Source organism: Podarcis erhardii (genome assembly GCF_964252035.2).
Source record: "Podarcis erhardii genome assembly, chromosome: 2".
Classification (NCBI taxonomy): Eukaryota; Metazoa; Chordata; class Lepidosauria; order Squamata; family Lacertidae; genus Podarcis; species Podarcis erhardii.
The window spans coordinates 20,319,149-20,340,094 of NC_138498.1; the positions used below are offsets into that span (position 1 = coordinate 20,319,149).

A 20,946-nucleotide genomic window follows, 5' to 3' on the forward strand; every position below is an offset into this window, starting at 1 on the left:
GGGGAGGGCTGGGGTGGGGGGTGGAAGCAGTGGGTCGGGGTGGGGAGCTATGCGGTTTCTTAAAAAGTTGCACATTCTGCTCAAAATGTAGAGGAACAATTTTTTAATTCAGAAAGAAAAAATAGTAAGTGCCCCAAAGCAAGGTTCAAACAATTCAGTAAAGTTTCACAGAAAAACTTGCTTGCTTCCAACTTGTGGCTGCATCTCTGGTCCAAAACAGGTAAAGTGGTACCTCTGGTTACGTATTTAATTTGTTCTGGAGGTCTGTTCTTAACCTGAAACTGTTCTTAACCTGAAGCACAACTTTAGCTAATGGGGGCCCCTGCAGCCGCCACGCAATTTCTATTCTCATCCTGAAGCAAAGTTCTTAACCCAAGGTACTATTTCTGGGTTAGCAGAGTCTGTAACCTGAAGCGTATGTAACCTGAAGCATATGTAACTCGAGGTACCACTGTATTTCTGAATCAGCAAACAGATCCTCTCAATGAGGAACTGTGGTCAGTTTTGAAATCACTGCAAATCTATGGCTATGCCTAATAATAATAATAATAATAATAATAATAATAATAATAATTTATTATGTATAACCTGCCCAGCCACTCTGGGCAGTCCCAACCGTATATTAAAAACACGATCAAACATTAAACATTAAAAACTCCCCTACGCAGGGCTGCCTTCAGATGTCTTCTAAAAGTCAGGTAGTGGTTTATTTCCTTGACCTCTGATGGGAGGGCGTTCCACAGGGCGGGTGCCACTACCAAGAAGGTCCTCTGCCTGGTTCCCTGTAACCTCACTTCTTGCAGGGAGAGAACCGCCAGAAGGCCCTCGGTGCTGGACCTCAGTGTCCGGGCTGGATGATGGGGATGGTGATGCTCCTTCAGGTATACTGGGCCAAAGCCGTTTAGGGCTTTAAAGGTCAGCACCAACACACTGAATTCTGCTTGGAAACATACTGGGAGCCAATGTAGGTCTTTCAGGACTGGTGTTACCGTATATGGTTGCAGTGGCCACTCCCAGTCACCAGTCTAGCTGCCACATTCTGGATTAATTGTAGTTTCCAGGTCACCTTCAAAGGTAGCCCCACCTGGAGCGCATTGCAGTAGTCCAAGCGGGAGATAACTAGAGCACTGTCAACATTGAGAGGGTAAGCTCATGCACCAAAGGAAGAAGCACACAAGTGAAGAATGCCCCCAATGGGTGAGATAGGTGCATCTCCTGGTGAGATCTGGACCAAAGACTTCCTGGTTCACAGTGTAGGTCAGAGGTCAGCAAACATTTTCAGCAGGGGGCCGGTCCACTGTCCCTCAGACCTTGTGGGGGGTTGGACTATATTTATTTTTTAAAAAATGAATGAATTCCGATGCCCAAAAAAGAACCCAGAGATACATTTTAAATAAAAGCACACATTCTACTCATGTAAAAACACACTGATTGCTGGACTGTTTGTGGGCCGGATTTAGAAGGCAATTGGGCTGGATCTAGCACCCAGGCCTTAGTTTGCCTACCCATGGTGTAGGTGGACGCTGCAATCCTATGCAAGTTTCACTGGCATTTATTTGACGAAGGTCCTGGCGCTTTCAATTGAGATTCCCTACAAGTGAATTAAGTTTTCAGGATTAACGTTAAACCCATGTTCATTCCCCGGCAGAAGCAGCAGGTTGTCTTTTCCAACAATCATCACTCGGCGGTAACGATCATAAAATCAAACTTTATTGAATTTTCGCTTAATGAACATCAAGGCACACTGCAAGACAAAGGCTGTGCAGTCTTGTATACATTGCAACATTACATTTGACATAGTCTTGTCTGAGATTGCAACAGGCTAATCACAAAGGCAGCCCAGTGGCAAAAAAATGGAGGAATGCCAAAAACATTCACTCTCTCATTTTTAACCTCTGCTTCCTAAAACCATCCCACAGATCAACATGGTTCACAATCTGAACTAGAAGAAACATTAGCTAGATTTTTATTTTTATGTTCTGTGCTTCTATACAAGTTTCCAAGCATGCTGAAGTTATTTCCCAGCAGTGTTGCAGACAAGAGAAGCTTTCATTTCATTTACTACACAGAAAAGCTGGGCAGAAATTGGTAGCTTAGATACTAGATTATTATAATTGAGCCAACCATGTATCCATGTAAACACAGCCACACTGCTAGGCAAACATTGCTTTTTGGTGAAGGGTTTCATCTGGGCTGGGAAAACAACAGCAGAAAATCACATTGTATCACTGATTATCAAGGCAGAGTTGAAAGATGAGGCTCAGCATCCTTCCACTCAAAACCAATAGGACATAATACGTTTAATTTTTGCTTGACTGGATCCATTAGTATTATTCTACTGCCTGTCTTGCCATAACATCCCCATGGTATTCTAGGCTAGGAAACAAGCCTTAACCTAAGAAGAAACAGATTACCTTTCATTTTTATCTCAACAATCAAAAACAGTGATCAACTTTTAGCCAGTGGTCAATATTTGTGCCAGGCAAAAGACTAAAAGTAGCGAGATTCCCATCTCAAAACCCACTGCAATATAATCAGAAGACTTCAGCAAAGGTCAAAGAAGACAGATCGTAATGAGAGCAGAAGGGCAGCTGGGCATCAACCAAGTCACTGTATGAAACATCCCAAATCACACAAAGTTTGGATAGGGGGAACTGGTTCTACTGTGCCTTATATCTTGTGGGTTCTTTAAACACATGGAAAAGTGTGTCAAGAGCCCACGAGCATTTGTAGGAAGAATACCTAAAGTAAAACACCCAACTCATTTGAGAAAGTAGTCCTCAAGGGCACTTCTACCAAAAAAGAAGTTAGTAGGCCTTATGAGAAAAAGGATACACACCCAAAATTCTCTCTATGGAGGGAGATGATGTCCTCAAATCCTACAATACATAGGCATGGATCATTAGGGGGAAATGTGGTCCCAGAGCTCCTGAACACCAAGGTTTTGCTAGACTGGAGAAGAATAATCAGATCTCTATTCCAGCAATTCTTCCACCCTAGCAATTCTTCCGTTACCTCAAGTTTATTCTGTATTTTATTTCAAAGTCACACTACGGCTTAACACGGTAGTGTTCCCCTTGTCTGCCTCACACCCTACTTTGTTTTCAGCTCATTCATCACTCTTTCCTGGCTTTCTTGAACTTCCTTGGGGTTTTTTGGAAGAGGACCAACGATCTACTACATTTTCATAAGCTCCACAGAAGGTCTCAGTAACTTGTGCCTCAGATTCCTGGACTATTCTGAAGAGTCGTTTGGTGCAAAAGCCCAGCTAGCAGTAGGGATGCAGAGATGTCACTGCTTGGAATATTTGGAAAGGAATTATTTCCCAACAGTGTGTTATCCCTCGATCCTTTGACTACGGGAAGAAACCCATGGCTTGATTCTTAAAGATGTGGGCCAACCTGCTGTAGCACTTTGCTTTTATCTCAGGCTTTCTCCAGAGGTCTCAGCTCATGCCTAGCATTGATGCTTCTCAGTTTTCATTTCACCTCTGCCAGAAGACCCCTGGCATGTGAGGCTTCTAAACTGGAGAGCTTCAAGGCAAGAGATGTGGTTAAAAGCATCTTTGCAAAGTATGCGTGTTCTGGCCCTAGAAAGGCCAAACGTGTTGCCTACTAGCAACAGTACAAAACACACATTTTCTTAAGACCTTAGCAGTGCCTCCAGCTTGTTCCTCTTTAATAAAGAGTGTTGCAAACTTCTCTTCAATTGCTTATGATGTGTAACTGTCGGAAAGGCATGAAAGCAGGTATCAAATAAAGAAATCTAAGACATAGGAATGTTGACTAGAAAATCTTAGATTTCCAGCTTCCTCAGGTTCCTCCTAGTTTGCTGACTGGCAGATCACACAATAAGTCTGAAATGCCCACTAGGAGGGATCACTCAGAGACATGATCCATGTTGGGCATGCTAGTTCTTCACACTAGTGATCTTTATGTCAAAACACTATCAAAGTCTGCCCTTGGAGAACTGCATGTGTCCAACAAGAGGGATCAAAATCTCCTCCAACAGTGAAGAGCAGAAGATTCCATCTACCAGACTAGCCTGAAAGATCTCACATTTCACCCACAGCCTCTTCCCAATACCTCAAAAATCAGAAAAAATGCAGCAGCTAAGATTTTCAAGGATCAGGGTGAGAAGTGAAGTGCTTTATTCCAAGTGGTCAACAAGACAGAAGGTGTTCAGCATGGACTGCTGCTGGTGATGTCTTGTTGTTGTTCTAAAGGAAGCTGTTCCCCTTCAGCAAGGGTCTCTGACCAGGAAGTGCAACCATAACATGAGCACTTCCTGTCCTGGCATGCTGAATATGGTTCAAAGCCTCCAAAAGAATCAGCTCCTTAAGTTCCCATGACTCCAAAGATACAAATTGAGCTAAGAGGGGCTTATCTGCATCTTCATGGACGTTCCAAGCAATTGAAGGGGGGTGGGTGGGTTCCTTTCATAACATCATGGGTAGTTAGTCTGAAGAGACTGTTTTGCATCCCTCCTCCATGCAGCGATAGCAAACTTATTGCCCCTGCTCTTCTTCAAGAGCAGAATTAGCAATATCTGATACAGGAATGCCCAACCACCTCCACAGCCCTGCGCTGTTCTTGTTTATCAAAACGCAACTCCCAGCGGAAGTTACTGCCCTAAGCATCACAACAGACTATTTCAAAGAGAAATCTGTTTGAAGCCTGATCTGCCTGAGACAGTGTGATTGGGCGTGTGCCACTGCCCATACGGCAAGAACTGAATTCTTCCAGCAGGGACACAGCAGTGGGGATACACCTTAGATATCCTGTGCTCGGAACTCCTGGCAGCGTATTAGGGATCGAGGCAGAAGCAGAGCAAAGCAAGCGTCTGCTCAGACATGCCCCAGACTTGCATGTACAACGCGTGCCAGGAGTTCTGGGTGCCTGAGGAATACAGTCCACTGAAAGCGCAACAGGAAAACACCTCTGAAAGTTTCCTAAGGACACTCTCAGAGAGGCTTCTTCAAGACAGCATTCTTAGTGGATTGTGGCTTTGATTTAGTAGCCTTCAGATTCCCAGAAAGCAATGTCAAGTTTCAAAAGGGTGAACTCTTGCTTTGAAGCCAAGGATTCTGAGAGACAGACAGACAGACAGACAGACAGACAGACAGACAGAGACAGACAGAGAGATACAGAGAGGAGTTAATGTACAGACAGGCCCTATGTGAGCAAAGCAAATGGTGGCGGTTCCGTTCTTCACTTCAGCTGGCAGAGCGAGATAGTGGTCCCGCTGGAGAACACCCAGAACGCTGGATAGAGCGCTTCCGTGAACTGCGCCCGGAATTTGTAGAGCAGGATGAGTTTCTCGCCGACGCCGAAGAAAATGACGAAGCCGCCGTCGTAATTCAGCAAGACGCCAATCTTCTTCAGCTTGGTGTTGGGCAGGCATTTCTCGACGTCGTTGTGCCAGGCCGAGATCCTGGAGTTGAACCACTCAATGCACCACGAGCTGCCATTACGCCCCAGGCGGCTCTCTGCCCCCTGCCTTGCCATGCTCCCATAGCAGACGCCGACCCCACAGAAGGTGTTGTGCTCCAGCTCCACTTCCCAGTAATGGATGCCTCGCTTGAAACACTGGAAGGCCACCACCTGGGAGCAGTAGGTGAAGCGCTGAGGGTGGTGGGCGTAATTCTGAGGCGTTTCCGACACGGATATCTTGGTGTTCCTCTCGGAGAGCAGCACTTTCTTGTGGGCGGTGTTGAAATCCAGAGTGAATTTTGTCGCAACTGCGGAGAAGGAAGTTCAGGGGAGAAGTGAGAAGAACGGCCACTTGAAATTTTACAGAGCAAGAGGGGAAATTGAGGAAGGTTGGGGAAGAAGAGCAGAATAGTCTTTGCTATTAAGAGAATTTCATTTATACGAAGATAGTGTGAGGAAAAAGAAACAAAGTGTGTGAGAACGGGGACGGGACCCAATACTGTTACATTACCATACATTAATACACTAGTATTGTGGAAACCTTTTGGGAAATTTCTGAGGTTTCATGGCTCATAACACCACTATTTTTGGAGAAATACCATAAAATTATACATCAATGGAAATATAAACTAATGAAGAATGTAATGCAGCAAGGTTTGTTCAATTATCTGAATTCTGTCAAACATTATAACCAAATAACCAGGAAAAGGAATTTACCATGCCCATTGAGCCAATCACCCATCTCCTACTACCCTTCTGAGAAATACCCCACCCCACCCTCCCACTATATATAAGGGTCTGGTGACTTCTGTTTTAGAGTGCATGCATATGAAAGCTTATACCCAGAACGAAACCTAGATGGTCTCTAATGTGCTACTGGACAGGTTTTTTTAAATTTTTATTTTTATTCAGAAAAAGGAAGCACAACTTGTTTAGGTTGAATGTAGCCAATGAGCAAGAGTGTTTAGAGAGCCAATCAGGTGTTATGAGCCATCAAACCTCGGAAAGACACTTTTCCCAAAAGGTTTCCACAATTTTGGCCAATAGTGTATACTTTAAAAAAATACACTGGACCTTTCCAGTCCAAATCAATGTGACAGAATGTTGAGAGCGTGATGGAATTCCGGGAACTGAATTTGCATACACAGAATCAGGTGACTTACATTCCAAAAGCTCTTCTCGGGATTTACTTAAAAAGCTTTCCAGAGTTATCGACGGAATCCCTGCTTGAGGCCTGCTAGAACTTCGTGCTCTCTGGCTGGGACTTTGTGCTGGGGAAGGGAGGTAAATGGAGTCGTGTGATCATTATTATTTTTTACAATACACACATTTTAAACAACCATCACCAAAACAGGGCAACTTAATTTCTGCAAGGTTTTGTTCAACTCTACCACACAGGTTGCTCAAACAGGATCTTACAGCCTAATTCTAGCCACATTCATTCAAAAGTTAAGTCGCCTTGATTCTGAAGGGTCTTTTCGCCATACAACTGGGTTTAAGATTGCACGCTATTCCAACAATTGATACAGGGACAGCTGTTGAACTGGAAAGCAGGAAACTTTGATAATCTTAGGGATGTTTTTAATATTTGATGTTTTAGCGCTTTTTTATTTTTATTAATATTCTGTTGGGAGCAGCTGAGTGGCTGAGGAAACCCAGCCAAATGGGCGGGGTATAAATAATAATAATAATAATAATAATAATAATAATAATAATAATAATAATAATAATCCCAAGAGCCAGGAGCCGCTGAATACCATTTAACCCAGGTGAGGAAAAGCCCAAGGTCCTTTTTCAATCACTTAAAACACTTCTATTCCCTGGTCCTTGTGTTCAGTAGCACTTCAGAGCTCCTTCCCTCCCACTCTGGGACCACTGGAGATCTAAGCAAGGCAGCAGAGGCATTTTAAAACATCCTTATTTTCCCTACACCTCTGAGTCTTCTAGGAGAAGGGTGGGCAGAAAGAAGATCAGAATTTACTGGAAGATCTCTCCCCAGTTTTGCAGTAGATCTGTTTCCTGAAATCTAGATGCTCCTGAGGCTGAACCCTCTTGTCCAAGGCAAGACAACACAGTTAACTTTTAGAAGAAGAAAGCCGAGTCTTCATCTCTTTATTCTGTTTTACAAAAATGCTTTTGGTTGGAAAGATAGTACATAATGCAAGCAAATGGATCTTGGCTCCGAAAGAGGCCACTTCGTTCACTGCACATGGTAGCATAGCCAGGATGCTTTCCTAGCAAGGAATTCATGCAGACTCTCAAGTCTGCTTCACCTGACCGCTACATGCCTCTAATACTCCCTCTGGTGGCTTGATCCCATCTGAAATGTGATTTGGTTTGCAGAAACTTTAGTAGGAATTAACATTAGAAACATTTTTTCATTTGCAAGGTTCCTAACCAACCACAAGCAACTTACAGCAAAACAATAATATAATTTAAAACCAATACAGTCGTACCTTGGAAGTCGAACGGAATCCGTTCCGGAAGTCCGTTCGACTTCCAAAACATTCAGAAACCAAAGCGCAGCTTCTGATTGGCTGCAGGAAGTTCCTGCAGGAAGTTCCTGCAGCCAATCGGAAGCCACGGAAGACCCATCAGACGTTCAGGTTCCAAAAGAGTGTTCGAAAACTGCAACAGTCACTTCCGGGTTTGTGGCATTTGAGGGCAAAACATTCTAATACCAAGGCGTTTGGGATCCAAGGTACGACTGTAGTTTAGAACGTAGAATTAGCTTACAACCCTCCGAACTGTAGAATTCCTTCCCCACAGAAGTGCAACCGTCATCCTCATTGTACAACTTTTTGTCATATGCTGAAGATGAGCCGCTTTACCAGCTGAGTTATATGCTTAGGACGTTGTTAGCTTAGAACCACATAAAACGGGATGTTGGCAGGGATATTTTATGGATAGGGCCGTGAGCCAAGGTGCCCCACACATCTGGGTAGGTGCATGAAGAGCACTCTTGTGACACCAGGCTCAAAAGACAGGTTGGCTATTCCTCAAATTTTAAGGCAATACAATTTTTGCAGGAGTGAACTTACATCGTTTAGCAGGTCGCCTTCTCTGCTCTGAAAAAAAGGAGAAACGAAACAGTTGTGGTTACTGAGGAAATGAAACAGTTGTGGTTACTGGGGAACGTAATGAAACAATATACCGTATTTTTTGCTCTATTGGACGCAGTTTTTCCCCTCCAAAAATTGAGGGGAAATGTGTGTGCATCCTATGGAGCGAATGCAGGCTTCTTCCATAGCCGTGCGCAGCCCCTCTGGCAGCGAGAGGCTGTACGGGGCTATGGCTTCTTTAACCCTGCTGCACAGCGTCTCCCGGCAAGGAGAGGCTGCACGGGGCTAAAGGAGAAGCCAAAGCAGTGAGCGGGATCCATCCCGCTCGCTGCCTTGCCTTCTTCCATAGCTGCGTGCAACCCCTCTGGCAGGGAGAGGTTGTGTGCAGCCTGTACGCTGCTCTTTGGGGCTGGGAAGGGGAAATATTTTTTTCCTTGATTTCCCCCCCTAAAAACTGGGTGCGCCCTATGGTCCGGTGCACCCTATGGTGTGAAAAATACGGTATATTTTTAAACAAGCAACTTCAGCATATGCTAAAGACCTGTGCCTTGCGACTAGAGCTTTGCCATCTGGAAGAGTCACTGAAACTTATTTTCATTCAAGAGTTGAATTTATCCAGCTGAAGTCCAGTCTACCTCAGAGATCTCATTCTGCAACAGATGTAAGGCAGGCCCCAAACAAATCTAATTGTTTTCTTGTCAACTCTAAAATGTAAACTTCTTGTTCTTTTAGCTGCGCCCTCCGTGTTTTTATTGAACCATGTTCCATTCTGCCATCTTCCTCAGTCTCTCCTGGTTATCTAAATTTATCTGCCTTTGATCACCCATTTTTATACATTAAAAAAAGGAAAAACCTCTTCAAACTTCACACTCGTTATAAGCTACCATGTGTTACCTTGTGGGTGGTATTCTTCAAAAGAAATACTAGTGAACTTGTGACCTGATTCTGGTGGTTTGGCTAATAATAGGTTGGGGGGGGGGACTGGCCAGTCAGTAGGGCAGGTGTTCCGCCAACAACACGGGAAGCAAAACAAAAAGGAAATGGGGGTGATGTAAGATGACACCCATTGCTGATGCTCACAAAGGACTCGTGCACAGGGAAGTTTTTAATGTCTGATTTTTATTGTGTTTTAACATTCTGTCGGGAGCCGCCCAGAGTGGCTGGGACAACCCAGTCAAATGGCAGCATATAAATGAATAATAATAATACCGTGGTACCTCGGGTTAAGTACTTAATTCGTTCCGGAGGTCCATTCTTAACCTGAAACTGTTCTTAACCTGAAGCACCACTTTAGCTAATGGGGCCTCCTGCTGCCGCCACACCACCGGACCACAATTTCTGTTCTCATCCTGAAGCAAAGTTCTTAACCTGAAGCACTATTTCTGGGTTAGTGGAAGCGTATGTACCCCGAGGTATCACTGTATTACATATAGTAATAAATTATTATTATTATTTTTAGAAGATATCTGAAGGCAGCCCTGTTTAGGGAAGTTTTTTTATGACTGATGTTCTAATGTATTTTTAATCTCCTGTTGGAAGCCGCCCAGAGTGGCTGGGGAAACCCAGCCAGATGGGCGAGGTATAAGTACAGTGGTACCTCGGGTTACATACGCTTCAGGTTACAGACTCCACTAACCCAGAAATAGTACCTCGGGTTTGCTTCAGGATGAGAACAGAAATTGCGCTCCGGCGGCGCGACAGCAGCAGGAGGCCCCATTAGGTAAAGTGGTGCTTCAGGTTAAGAACAGTTTCAGGTTAAGAACAGACCTCCGGAACAAATTAAGTACTTAACCTGAGGTACCGCTGTAATAACTTAAAAATTGTTGTTATTATAGCCTTGTTTTTAATCAGAAAAGAAGCGGCAGAGCTTACATCAGCAGACACACACTTCATTTTGGAAAGAATCTTCCTTCTTAAAAGCAAGCAGAGTTGGGGAAGAAATTGCCTGCAATTCAACAGTATCATCGTGAAAAATGGGCAGGGAAAAGGGCCCGCCAACCGATCTCCAGAAACCTCACGCCTTATTCACTGCAGTAACCAGGTATGCTTTTTTTCTGAGCAAACATAATGGGTGGAGGCAGCGAATGTCAAACAAAGGGCACAGCCCAGGTCATCACCTGGCAAATAAGGCCTGCTGTACACAAGGGAACAAGGGAGCCACCATCACCTTTGGACTTTGGCAACCGAAACGCCCTTTTACCATCAGGTATGCAGAACAGCACAAGAGATGCTGCCTGCGCCAAGGAGCTTATATTTATAACAGCGCCGCCTAGAGGAAGCTAGGGAGAAGAGAGGGAGCAGTAACATAAGAGGGTCTCTTCCTTGAGGACTCGGGACATATTTAAAGAGTTCCCTACAGTGAGAAAAGGGATGCGGGTGGCGCTGTGGGTTAAACCACAGAGCCTAGGGCTTAGTCATGCGGCTTAGTCATGCTGGCCACGTGACCCGGAAGCTGTACGCCGGCTCCCTTGGCCAATAAAGCGAGATGAGCGCCCTAAAGTCGATCACGACTGGACCTAATGGTCAGGGGTCCCTTTACCCTTTACCTTTACAGCGAGAAAAACAGACGCGAGTAGGATTTGAAATACAGTGGTACCTTGGTTTTCAAACAGAATGCATTCCAGAGCCGTTCGGAAACCAAAGTGTGGCTTCCGATTGGCTGCAGGAGTGTCTTGCAGCCAATCAGAAGCCACAGAAGCTGCGCCGGATGTTCAGCTTCCAAAAATCGTTCGAAAACCAGAACCCTCACTTCCGGGTTTCGATCGTTCGGGAACCGACCTGACCGGGAGCCAAGGCATTCGGTTTCCAAGGTAGGACTGTATGAATTATTAAGGTAAGTGGGTTAAAATGGATGTCTTGAATTCAATAGGTGAAATGTGCAGCATTTAAGGGTAAATAATATGAAAATTGTGGAAAGGGAGGATGGGAAATCAATGGGCAAAGCAGCACATGGTTTATGTTAAAATTTGTAAAGTTTTTTGGTGAAAAAGCAATAAATAAGATTTTTTTAAAAATAACATGGAGGGTCTCAAGCCTTATTGCTTGAGCAGGGAGGGAGAAGCATCTTCAAATCTAGGGACATTTCCAGAGTTAGACTTGCAACAAACAGGCTTTAAAGTGTGCAGGCCCTTTACTGTTACCTTAGAATCCAAAATCTGCATTTTTATATGTGTTGGAAGCCGCCCAGTGGCTGGGACAACCCAGCCACATGAGCAAGGTATTTTTTATTATTATTATTATTATTATTATTATTATTATTATTATTATTTCCAGAATGATTCGTTTTTATTGTTCCGCCTTTCCCCCAAGGAGCTCAAGGTGGCATACACAAATCTCTCCCATTTAATGCTCCTAACAACCTTTCAAAGTAGGTTAGGCCAAGAACGTCTAGCCTGCCCAAGGTTATTCTATGAATTTCACGGCAGAATGAGGGTTTGAATTGGGCTACTTCTAATCCAGTGTCCTCTGGGACGCAGGTGGCGCTGTGGGTTAAACCACAGAGCCTAGGACTTGCCGATCAGAAGGTCGGCGGTTCGAATCCCTGCAACAGGGTGAGCTCCCGTTGCTCGGTCCCTGCTCCTGTCAACCTAGCAGTTTGAAAGCACGTCGAAGTGCAAGTAGATAAATAGGTACCGCTCCGGCGGGAAGGTAAACGTCGTTTCTGTGTGCTGCTCTGGTTCACCACAAGCGGCTTAGTTATGCTGGCCACATGACCCGGAAGCTGTACGCCGGCTCCCTTGGCCAGTAAAGCGAGATGAGCGCCGCAACCCCAGAGTCGGCCACGACTGGACCTAATGGTCAGGGGTCCCCTTTACCTTTACCCTTAATCCAGTGTCCTAACCGCTACGCCACAGCGTTTCTCTTTGGGAAGGCCAACAATTATAGCTGTCTGCCCAAAGACAATAAATATCCACCTTCTCAAAGATTAGCAACTTAGGCTGCATGCGTAAGAAAACTTGGGAGGAGCCCCTGGCTTCCTGTAACCTCTTATCTCAATAGCTCTGCTTTCTCACACAAGAGGCGAGAGAGGGAGAGAGGGAGAGAGAGAGAGAGAGAGAGAGAGAGAGAGACAGACAGACAGACAGACAGACACACTCTGGAAATTATCAATAATAATTTGTGTCCTCAACACTCACTAGTGGCAGCAGCAGTGGCAGCAGCGGCAGCAGCAGCAGCGGCAGCAGCATCCTCTTCTGTCTTCTTCTCCTGTGAAGATGTTGATGGGGGGTCGTCTCTCTTTGGTGCACCTTTGAAAAAAGAAAACACTAGTTAGAAGGGTGGCCATATTGGTCTTCTGCAGCAAGCAAGAATCTTGCTGCATATCTTAAAAGACAGCCAGGCAAAAGGAGGAATGGGCATGCTCATGACCGGAAGCGATGCGTCTATCGTAGGACCTTCCACCCACTTAGCAACCAAGGCTGGAGTTAAGATGCGTATTTGCTAGTGCAAAAAGAATTTAGCAAGCAGCAGGGGGGGTCACATGCATTTTTACTTACTGGGTGCAGCAATTTCCCCCCCTGGCTGCACAAAAGGCTTCGGTTTCCACTGTGCGGCTCCTGAAAGTAAAGTATATGCGTGCATGTATGGAGATGCAGTTTCTCACGATGTGCTTTGCCCTGGTTTGCCCCTGGGAACAACGCCACAGGTGTACACATCTGGTGGTATGGTTTGGATCTGTTGCCTAAAGTTATTTTAGCAACCAGTTCCAAATTTGTTCCTAGGCGATGTGCCGAAAGAATTATTCCTGGTGGGCGGATAGCTCAGTTGGTTAGAATAAGCTACCCAGAATCGCCACTGCAATGGGGACACTATTTGTAAACCCATTTTACAGACAGAGAGGTGTGAGGCCAAGAGACTGGACCAAGGGATTCAAATAGCATTTTTTGTGCCTAACTTATATATATATCTGTGTTTCTAACCTAGGTCTCCTCACTCCAAGTCAGTTACTATGCAGAATTTACAAATCAATCGGGCTCCCACCTTCACCCATATTCACATTAATACGTAATGGGTAATTAAGAAAAACATGGTTTTCTGTCATTATAAGCAGTAGTTCGAGAGACCCTGGACCTGTGATTCTCATAATTTATACCAAAAGCATTTAGTCTTTAAAACAGACACATGTAAGTGTGCACTGAGCTACAATAAGCAAAAGACACGTGCTAGTAAACAAAACAGGCCAAGTACAGTGGTACCTCAGGTTAAGTACTTATTTTCTTCCGGAGGTCCGTTCTTAACCTGAAACTGTTCTTAACCTGAAGCACCACTTTACCTAATGGGGCCTCCTGCTGAAGCCGCGCCGCTGGAGCACGATTTCTGTTCTCATCCTGAAGCAAAGTTCTTAACCTGAGGCACTATTTCTGGGTTAGCGGAGTCTGTAACCTGAAGTGTATGTAACCTTAAGCGTATGTAACCCGAGGTACCACTGTACCTTCTTTTTTCTTCTCCTGGGGTTGAGCCAAGAACTGTTTCACGTTTTCTTTGAGGCCAAAAGCTTTTTGATAAACGGTGTGTATCAAGTTTTGATCCAATTCTAGTTTAGGTATGAAGACATCTTTGATGGGTAACTGCCGGAGTTTTGCTGCCTTCTGAAATAAAAGCGGATGATCTCATGAGGATTTCTGCTCTTACACACTGTCACATCCCCTTCCTGTCTGGACACAGGTGGCGCTGTGGTCTAAACCACTGAGCCTCTTGGGCTTACCAACCAGAAGGTCGGTGGTTCAAATCCCCGCGACGGAGCTAGCTCCCGTTGCTCTGTCCCAGCTCCTACCAACCTAGCATTCTAAAGCCCACCAGTGCAAATAGATAAATAGGTACCACTGTGGCAGGAAGGTAAACTGCATTTCCATGCGCTCTGGCTTCCGTCACGGTGTCCCGTTGGACCAGAAGCAGTTTAGTCATGCTGGCCACATGACCCGGAAAGCTGTCTGGGGACAAACGCTGGCTCCCTCAGCCTGAAAGCGAGATGAGTGGCGCAACCCCATAGCCGCCTTTGACTGGACTTAACCATCCAGGGCTCCTTTACCTTTTTACCTTTGTCTAGAAGGCAGTAATCATCACATACTGCCCTCTGGAGCAGCAGTCATAGGAAACTGCTGCCATGCAGCGTTTGCGCAGATGGAAATATAGTGGCACCCAAGCCTAGGCTGCCCTACGAAATCAGTTCAGGACCGAAAAGAGTTCAGGGCAGTGCCGGATTTATGCATAAACTCAACAAGCTATAGCTTAGGGCCCCACTCTCTCGGGGGCCCCCAAAAAATTTAAAGGGGAAAAAGCTGGACATACATTTCCAAAATATAAAATAAAAAACAAATAATATAAAACCTACATACAGCAACAGTGTTTTGTGTTGTGTATTGACCTAGGTAAAGGTAAAGGGACCCCTGACCATTAGGTCCAGTCGTGACCGACTCTGGGGTTGCGGTGCTCATCTTGCTTTATTGGCCAAGGGAGCCGGCGTACAGCTTCCAGGTCATGTGGCCAGCATGACTAAGCCGCTTCTGGCGAACCAGAGCAGCACACGGAAATGCCGTTACCTTCCCGCTGGAGCAGTACCTATTTATCTACTTGCACTTGGACGTGCTTTCGAACTGCTAGGTTGGTAGGAGCAGGGACCGAGCAACGGGAGCTCACCCTGTCGCGGGGATTCAAACCGCCGACCTTCTGATCAGCAAGTCCTAGGCTCTGTGGTTTAACCCACAGCGCCACCCGCATCCCTGTGTATTGACCTATTAGGTCCATAAATTACCATATAGCATATATTCAACACAAAAAACAGGGACAATTTGTTGTTGACAAAGGACAGCTGGACGTATAAAGGGCCCCATTACCTGCAGTGGCTTGTGGCCTCATCAGACCTAAATCCGGCCCTGGTTCAGGGAAACAGAGGTTTACCTTTAAGAATGTAATGTCGTCATCCTCTGTCAAGGTCATTTCAATCTGGTCTCTCGCTCCCTGGATTTCGATTTTCTTCTTACCCAGCACTTTATAGACATATTCGTATTTATCTTGGACTCTCTTCTCCTCCGCTAGAACTTTCTTCACAGCTTCTTTTTCTTCCTCTTCAATTAAAGCAATAATTTCCAGGAATTCTGCCTTCAGCAGGTCCAACTTCCGATTAGCTGTATCCTGAAGAGACAAATAAAAAAAGGATTTGGAAATAAGAGTTCAGAAAGTGATAATGCGTAATTAGGCCAAATGAGAACTCTACAGGATCAGTACTGAATAAGCATAATGTTGTCAGATTTTTATATAGCAAAAAGGTGGGAGATCACATAGAAGAAAGCTGGAGCCTCAAGTGAATGTTGAACACAGTTTTCTGAAATGTTTTAGTTCTATAAATCATTTAATATGTCAACACAAATAGAAGTTATTAATACTGCAGTTGTTGTATAAGGTATTATTATTTTGACCAGAATGTAATTGAAATTAGTAAGATTTTGGAACGCAGAAATAAAGAAAATAATCAAACCATCAATTCACGTAAATTATATAATTTGGTATTTGAACAATTGGTATTAGTAACTGTATTATGATTTGGTCTTGTTATAATAAGGCTATTATTGGATTGAAACTGGAAATCAATAAAAATTATTATTTAAAAAATGAAATGTTTTATTCACTAAGACCTTAGCATGCATTTTAAAATAGGCATTTCTAATTTAAAAAAAAAACAACAGATTTAATAAACTGCACATTCTCTGTCTTCTCCCCACTCAAGAGGACACGTACCTACTGGCCTGGAAAAGAGTCACTTGTACAAAAAGGGAGAGGCTTCTGAGGTACAGAAAATTTTTGGAAATGAGAAAGAAAACTTAAAAAAAAAAACCCCAAAAGGGATTAACAAATAACCGTGAGCTTCCAGGATGTATGAAATGTTGTGGTGTCAGTTAAGAAGGGAAATGGTAGATGATATCAGAGATGGAGGGTGGGGCTGTGGAGAGTGGAGAGAAGGAATGGGTCTACTCAAGTCTCCAGCATAGTTACAGGAAGTACTCGGCCCTCCAGATGTTTTGGGACTACAACTCCCATTATCCGTGACCACTGGTCCTGTTAGCTAGGGATGATGGGAGTTGTAGTCTCAAAACATCTGGAGGGCCAAGTTTGCCTATGCCTGTACTAAGGGACGAGCAGAGATGTATGCCGCAAGGTTAAATGAAAGACTGCTCCTTGCTGCACTACATAGGGATGTTTCAGGAGGAAATGAAAGCAGGACCCCTTTGCTACTCTCCAGAGGTAGCATACTACCTGCTCTAAAGGTAAAGGGACCCCTGACCGTTAGGTCCAGTTGTGGACGACTCTGGGGTTGTGACACTCATCTCGTTTATTGGCCGAGGGAGCCGGCATACAGCTTCCGGGTCAGGTGGCCAGCATGACTGAGCCGCTTCTGGCAAACCAGAGCAGCGCACGGAAATGCCGTTTACCTTCCTGGAGGAGCGATACCTATTTATCTACTTGCACTTGGACGTGCTTTTGAACTGCTAGGTTGGCAGGAGCTGGGACCAAACAACAGGAGCTCACCCCGTCGTGGGGATTCGAACCACCGACCTTCTGATTGGCAAGCCCTAGGCTTAGTGGTTTAGACCACAGCGCCACCCGCATCCCTTAAAACCTGCTCTACAGGTATAATACAATGGTCAGGTTCTAAATACCAAAAGGCAGCTCCCAAACCTGAGCCGTATAGGGAGACACAACAACCTTTTGTTGCATGTTGTGCCTTAAAAAGAAACACTCCGTAAATAAGATTTGATGGGTGTAACACTGGATTACTGAATGGTTTAGTTCATGTTGTAAAATATGCAGGGATGTACGGCATGCAAATTGAACCATGGAAAGAGAAGAAGGGAAGTCATTCTTTTAAGGTTGTTTAAATGAATGTTCTGAAATGTAATTTAGAAAATTTAATAAAAATTATAATACACACAAACACACAGTGCTTTTTTCTGGGGAGACGCAGGTATACGCATACCCCTAAACATTTTGTGAATCTAAGTTTGGCTCATTGAGGGACAGGATTTCAATATGAGTAGGAAAATGAGTCTGTTTCATCACGTTTGTGAGCCGTTTCCAGGGATAGTAGAAAATATCTATTGCAACCAGCAGTGTAAGACTGTGGTATGGCAGGCTGATGTTAACCAGCTGGCCACCAGCTATCTGACTAAGGCTCACATCCGCCATCTTGGTCTTCCCTTTCAACTCAAGGCGGGTCGCTTTTGGTGCACAAATCTCCCACCCCTCTTATCAAAAGAAAGCTGTGAAAACACGAATCATTTCTTACACTGGTTTGCTTCTGCTGCACTCGCACTTGGTCCAAGGACTGCAAAGCCTTCTCGTTCAGAGCATAGAGTTCTGTTAGTCTCTGCTTCAGCTGGGACTGTAAGAGAATAAAAGAGGCTCCGCTTTAAGAGTACAGATCAGCTATTGACATCCACAGGCATGTCGTTCCTGCTCTAGAGCAAAAAAGGGGAACCCGTTTCCTTCCGGATATTAACACCCTGCAACTCCTATACTTTCTGACCATTCCTGACTAAGGTTGGGCAATACCTGTTTTTGAACTTTGTGATATATATATAACCAGTTAAATGTTGCAATATACGAGTACAGTGGTACCTTGGAAGTCGAATGGAATCTGTTCCGGAAGTCCGTTTGACTTCCCAAACATTTGGAAATCAAAACACGGCTTCCGATTGGCTGCAGGAAGCTCCTGCAGCCAATCGGAAGCCCCGTCGGACGTTCGGGTTCCAAAGAACGTTTGCAAACTGGAACAGTCCCTTCCAGGTTTGCGGCGTTCAGAAGCCCAAATGTCCGAATGCCAAGGCGTTTGACAACCAAGGTACAACTGTATATTGCAATGTCTGAAATAACGGGGGGGGGGGCCCTATGTAGAGGCATTGGCTGGCTTCACAGTTTTCCTCACATTGTGATTTTTGAATAGCATGCCTCCCTCCTCCACCAGCCCAGTTGCCTCTCCTCTTCACCCAGCATAGAAACTATAACTTCACAAGGCTAGGAGGGTGCCGTGATAAAAATGCAACAGCCACATGTCCTTTGAGCCCAGTCCCTGGGCATAGCAAGGGGGAAGGGCTAGCTTCCCTCCCCCAAATCAAGCAAATAAATAGAAATATTTGACTAAAAGTAGAAATAGTAGAAAGATTTTGAGCACTTGGGGGCAAAAGAAAGGAATTTAAAAAAAAATGTTGTTGAGACAGTTCATTCTGAATCTGCTGGACAGAGCCAGACAGAGGACGATGACCAGTGGGTGTCTTTTCCTCCAACATAAATCCTAGCTATGTCCATGGATCGAAGGGTATACAGCGTGCTTCTCTCACTGCCCTCCTTGAGCCACTTTGCAAGGCCTCGCAAAGCAGCTCAGGGCTGGTGCTGTTCTGGTTTGGTTGAGAGCTGGCTTGGGACGTGGTGGGTTCTGTTCGCCCACTGTGCCCCCTTCCCGGGCGCTCTGCTGCCAAACCATAGTGCTCTTCCCCTCCTCAACCAGCCTGCTCACTTGCCTCTGTGCCTACCAGGAGAGTGCCTAACTGCAAGGCCGCATGAGCAACATTTGCGACACAGACCAGCCTTCCCCCAGCCACACGCCTTCCAAATTTAGATGACAATCTCCATGTCGCCCCTCTGACCATTCACTGCGCTGGCCAGGGCTGACGGGATTTGGGAATCCAACACAGTCATACCTTGGATCTCAAACGTCTTGGCTCCCGAACGACCAAAACCCGGAAGTGACCGTTCCAGTTTTCGAGCGTTCTTTTGGAAGCCGAACGTCCAACGGGGCTTCTGATTGGCTGCAGGAGTGTCCTGCAGCCAATCAACAGCCGTGCTTTGGTTTCCGAATGTTTTGGAAGTCAAACAGACTTCCGGAACGGATTCCATTTGATTTCCAAGGTACGGCTGTACACCTGGACAGCGCCAGAAGCCGGCCAAGGCCCCGTCTCACCTCCTTCTCATCCTTGGCCTCTTGCAAGGGGACGGTGGCACACGCCTTGTGCGTGACCAAGCAAAAACAGCAGATGCAGCTGTTGTGCTCCTTGCAGTAGAACTCCAGGAGCTTCTGGTGGGTTTGGCACTTCCGGCGCTGGAGGTCCTTCACCGGCGGCACCAGCTGGTGGCCCTTGAAGGCGGGGCTGTCCAGGTGCGGCCGCAGGTGCTCCGGGCAGAAGGAGGCCATGCAGGTGAGGCAGGTTTTGTCGGCCACCTTCTCCAGGCAACTGTCACAGGCCACCGAAGAGCGGGTGCTGCTGCTGCTGCTGGTGGTGGTGGTGGTTTTGGTGGTGGCATCTCCAAGGCCTTTCTTCTTCTCGGCGGGCTCGCCTTGGGCGCTCTGGAACTGCTCCACCACCCTGCAGAGGACCGTGTTTTTCTTCAGCTCGGGGCGACTGTCGAAGGAGCTCCTGCACTGAGGGCAGCAGAAGTTCCTCAGCAAGCCCGACCAGGTCATCTCCAGGCAAGGCAGGCAGAAGTTGTGGCCGCACGGGGTGGTCACGGGGCTCTCGAAGACGCACAGGCAGATGGAGCAGGTCAGCTCCTCTTCCAAGCCCACCAGGGAAGGGGCCGAGGGCGCGCGCAGCAGCTGAGCCATGGCGGGGGCGCGCGAGTGGAACGGAGACAGAAGCGGACCCCGCCGTCCAACACGTCCGTGGCAGCAACTGGCAGCGTTTGCAAAATTGGAAAGCGAAACTTAAAGAGACCTAGCGCCTTGCCCGCTTCCAGGAAATCACGTGGCCCCCGCCAGGAGAGCCGCAGGGCGGGGGCGCGCCTGGACGGGGCGGGGCGCCGGCGCGTGCGCGCGTCTCGGTCTTCTCCCCTTAAGGAAAAGCACGGGAGACGTCTTTGCATTTCGCCCAATGCTCGTCCCCGGGCAATTCCTGCGCGGCACGGGGGCGGGGGAAAGGGGTCACCGCTTGCTCGCGAGTAAGCCCAGCCGATCTCAGACGAAAGGGAGCTCCTTTGCATGCAGGATTTTTTTGCTGGGGGGGGAGGGGCAGGCTTTATATTAGAGGGGGCAGAACCTCAGCTAGTCAGGGGCGTCGCCAGGGAGGGGCAGCTGCCACCCAGAAATCAATAAAAATGCATAGCTCCTTGAGGTTCTGCCCCCCCCAAGGCTTGCCCCCCCTAAGAAAAATCTTGGGGGGGCAGGCTTTATGTTAGAGGGGGCAGAACCTCAGCTAGTCAGGGGCGTCGGCAGGGAGGGGCAGCTGCCCCCCCCCCGAATAAAAATACATAGGCCAACAAAAGGCTTGCCCACCTTAAGAAAAATCCTGGGGAGGGGAGGCTTTATGTTAGAGGGGGCAGAACCTCAGCTAGGGGCATAGCCAAGGGGAGGCAGGGATGGGCAGCTGCCCGCCCCCCATGAATAAAAATACATAATTCCCTGAGGTTATTCCCCCCACAACTAAAGCCCTGTCTCCCCCAACAAAAGTCCTCCCCCCCCCACAAAA

General features: G+C 46.3%; 1 protein-coding gene across 1 annotated transcript; it reads right to left on the reverse strand.

The window, feature by feature from the left end:
• Positions 1 to 1,688: 1,688 nt before the first annotated feature.
• On the reverse strand, positions 1,689 to 20,216 carry TRIM25 (tripartite motif containing 25). The gene is made up of 9 exons (XM_081850040.1): positions 19,446 to 20,216; positions 17,775 to 17,870; positions 15,392 to 15,625; positions 13,926 to 14,082; positions 12,991 to 13,050; positions 12,631 to 12,741; positions 8,474 to 8,500; positions 6,596 to 6,703; positions 1,689 to 5,740 (listed from the first exon to the last, which is right to left on the reverse strand). The coding sequence occupies exons 1-9, from the start codon at positions 20,085 to 20,087 to the stop codon at positions 5,211 to 5,213; spliced, it is 1,965 nt and encodes a 654-aa protein (XP_081706166.1). The 5' UTR covers positions 20,088 to 20,216; the 3' UTR covers positions 1,689 to 5,210.
• Between the last annotated feature and the right edge of the window lie 730 nt (positions 20,217 to 20,946).

Bases quoted from the DNA above. Each gene is read 5' to 3' on its own strand.
- TRIM25 (XM_081850040.1), bottom strand. From the start codon at position 20,087: ATGGCTCAGCTGCTGCGCGCGCCCTCGGCCCCTTCCCTGGTGGGCTTG. The intron at 15,626-17,774 runs GTAAGAAATGAT...TTGTCTCTTCAG, and splicing joins TGCAGCAGAAGCAAACCAGT to GATACAGCTAATCGGAAGTT. The intron at 14,083-15,391 runs GTAAACCTCTGT...CTTTTATTTCAG, and splicing joins ACGACATTACATTCTTAAAG to AAGGCAGCAAAACTCCGGCA.